Below are 2,746 nucleotides of genomic sequence, written 5' to 3'. Positions count from 1 at the left end.
AAGAATGTCCCTAGAGGTGTTTATGACACTTTGGTGTGTGTCACAGAAAACTGAATGCTGGCCTTCTCCAGGTACAGGGATCAAAGCTGGGGATTGGGATTTTCTTGAATAATCTCAAAACCTTGTCCTAGGAAATGAATGACCCAAAGGGGCCCACAAGATATCTTAATGTCAAAATATTCTATATTTTGAGACCTGACCCACTGATCCAATACTTTAGGAAATAGCATGATCAGCAAGTGAAGGCATTGCTGCTTCACATCAGCTTCTCCCAGAGCAAAAATCTAAAGAGGTCTAGAGGGTTAGAGGCACACATTTCATAGTTTACTTTAGTCCCTCCTGAATCACTTCTGTCAAAGAGCTAGTTGTAAAGTAGATATCCCAATATCCAACAAAAGCAAAAATAAAATAAGCAAAAGTAGACCTGGGTTTCAAAAATAAGGAAGCAGACTTCAAGAAGCTCTAGAGGCATGTAGCTTTCCAACGATGGGCCAAGAAACTCTTTAAGGCCACCATGGTGGCTCATGCCTGTAATCCTGGCACTTTGGGAGGCTGAGATGGGCGGATCACCCGAGGTCAGGAGTTCAAGACCAGTCTGACCAACATGGTGTAACCCTGTCTCTACTAAAAATGCAAAATTAGCTGGGCATGGTGGCGCATGCCTGTAACCCCAGCTACTCGGGTGGCTGTGGCAGGAGAATTGTTTGAACCCAGAAGGTAGACGTTGCAGTGAGCTGAGATTGCACCACTGCACTCCAGCCTGGGCAACAAGAGTAAAACTCCATCTCAAAAAGAAAGAAAGTAAATGCCAAACATATGTCAATTACTAATGAATGGTGGGAAATGGTCACATTTGGCAAAATTAGTTCAGAATGAATAAATCATAGAAACTCTACTCCCATAAGAAAATACCTAATTTGGATCTTTAGGAATAAGAACCAGAGATCCAGCACGCATTATACATGCTATAATTTAGGTATACTGCACAGAATTACACTCTATCACATTCTCAGTAAACCCCAGGCATAAGTCTTACAGTTGAATAAAGCTGCCAAAGTCTTCTCTTGGCTTAACAATGAAGCTAAAGTAGTTTGAAAACCAGTAAGAGCTATCTTTGGACAGTAAGACATCTAAACCAAACCTTTAGCAGAGACATCAGTACAGATTATGATATAGACCCCAAATCACACAGATACAGACACTTTATTAGTTTCCTCTACAAGAGACAATAACATCAATATTTTTTAACAGGGATCTCAGTTCACTTGAGAGGCCAAATAGATCCAAAGAAGGAAAATGAAAATTATATACTTAAATTAATCAAAAGGCACTATGATACCACCTAAAACCTACTGCCTCAGTGGCAGCAGGCTAAGGAAGATCAAGCTACAGCACATCATCTACTGTCAATGTTGGCGATTACATAGCAGGAAGCACGTTTGCTTTCCAGAAGACTGGTACAATGTTCATTTGGGCCCAAGAGGATATTTGGCCAGGAAAGGATCAAGATAGACAAAGGTAAAGCCAAATCAAAAGGAATAGGTACAAAGGAGAATCCAAGCTACAGAGTCAAGCAGGTGGTGATGGATCAGGCTTCTTCCTCCCAAGAAACATTTGTTGCACTGTGCTGTCTCCCCGCTCAACCACCCCCAACCCCTCAGCCTCCCCTCCCCCCACCCCCCCACACAATGTCTGCTCAAGTCGAGCTACCTGCTCCTGCCTCACAGGGTGCTCAGCCACCGGGATGAGGTTTGGGGTTACCCAAGGCTCTTGCTATAATTTAGCATAGACCTTGGGGAGAACTGGTCACATATGGGTTGGCTTTGTTGCTAGTTCTCAACAAAGAAAACCCTGAAGCATTCACATGCAAAGTAGTCTGAGCTTCCCCAATCACAGTCAAACACCCTCACACAACATCCTCAAAAAATCTTGCAGTAGCTGAGCTGTGGTTAAAGCTGCAAGGCTCACAAAATCATCAAGGAAGCCAGAATGAGATAATGCAGGTAGGAAGTCCCAGCAGCTAATCTCAATCCGTCTTTCCCCATTTCGGATAAGCTATAATATACCTGATGTGGGATGCAGAAAGCTACACTGGAGCAAGCCGGGTCTTCTGCTGAATTTGCCATCAAATACCAAGGGAAAACAAGGGGTGGGGTGGATTTTTCTCTCAAAAAGCCTCAGAAGTTACTCTATTATAAAGGGACATGGCTGAATAGGTAAGAAACGGATTCCCCATTGTGAGTTCTCCTGATGGCTTCTGCAAGAATCATAGAGATGTCGATCACCTAGAAAGGCAAGAAAGGAAATTAGGTTAATATAATATGGTCAGAGATGACTGGCCAATTTGCAGACCCTGATGAGCAACCAGACAAGTGCTCTTCCTCTTAAAACTGCAACACTGTGCTGTTTCCCCATCATGAGGCTGCACTCAGCTACTCTTCATAACAGTTTTAAGATAGCCACTTAGGGCTGGGCACAGTGGCTCACACCCATAATTCCGCCACTTTGGGAGGCCAAGGTGGGCAGATCACTTGAGGCCAGGAGTTGGAGACCAGCCTGGCCAACATGGTGAAACCTTGTCTCTACAAAAAAAAAAAAATTAGCCGGGCGTGGTGGTGGTGTATACCTGTAGTCCCAGCTACTTGGGAGGCTAAGGCAGGAGGATTGCTTGAGCCTGGGAGTTTGAGGCCATAGTGAGTCAAGATCAGGCCACTGCACTCCAGCTTGAGGAACACAGTGAGACCGT

General features: G+C 44.3%; 1 protein-coding gene across 1 annotated transcript in view; it reads right to left on the bottom strand.

The window, feature by feature from the left end:
- Positions 1-1,184: 1,184 nt before the first annotated feature.
- PRPS1 (phosphoribosyl pyrophosphate synthetase 1) overlaps positions 1,185-2,746 on the bottom strand; it is a 20,670-nt gene continuing 19,108 nt past the window's right edge. Inside the window, exon 7 of the mRNA XM_017546453.2 lies at positions 1,185-2,285. Coding sequence (XP_017401942.1) covers positions 2,193-2,285 — 93 coding nt within the window. The 3' untranslated portion in view covers positions 1,185-2,192. The remainder of the gene's footprint in view (positions 2,286-2,746) is intronic.

The sequence above is a fragment of the Cebus imitator genome, unplaced genomic scaffold (genome assembly GCF_001604975.1).
Source record: "Cebus imitator isolate Cc_AM_T3 unplaced genomic scaffold, Cebus_imitator-1.0 Scaffold189, whole genome shotgun sequence".
NCBI lineage: Eukaryota > Metazoa > Chordata > Mammalia > Primates > Cebidae > Cebus > Cebus imitator.
The sequence above is the reverse complement of the archived record's forward strand: the minus strand, read 5'-3'. Positions and strand labels throughout refer to the sequence as shown.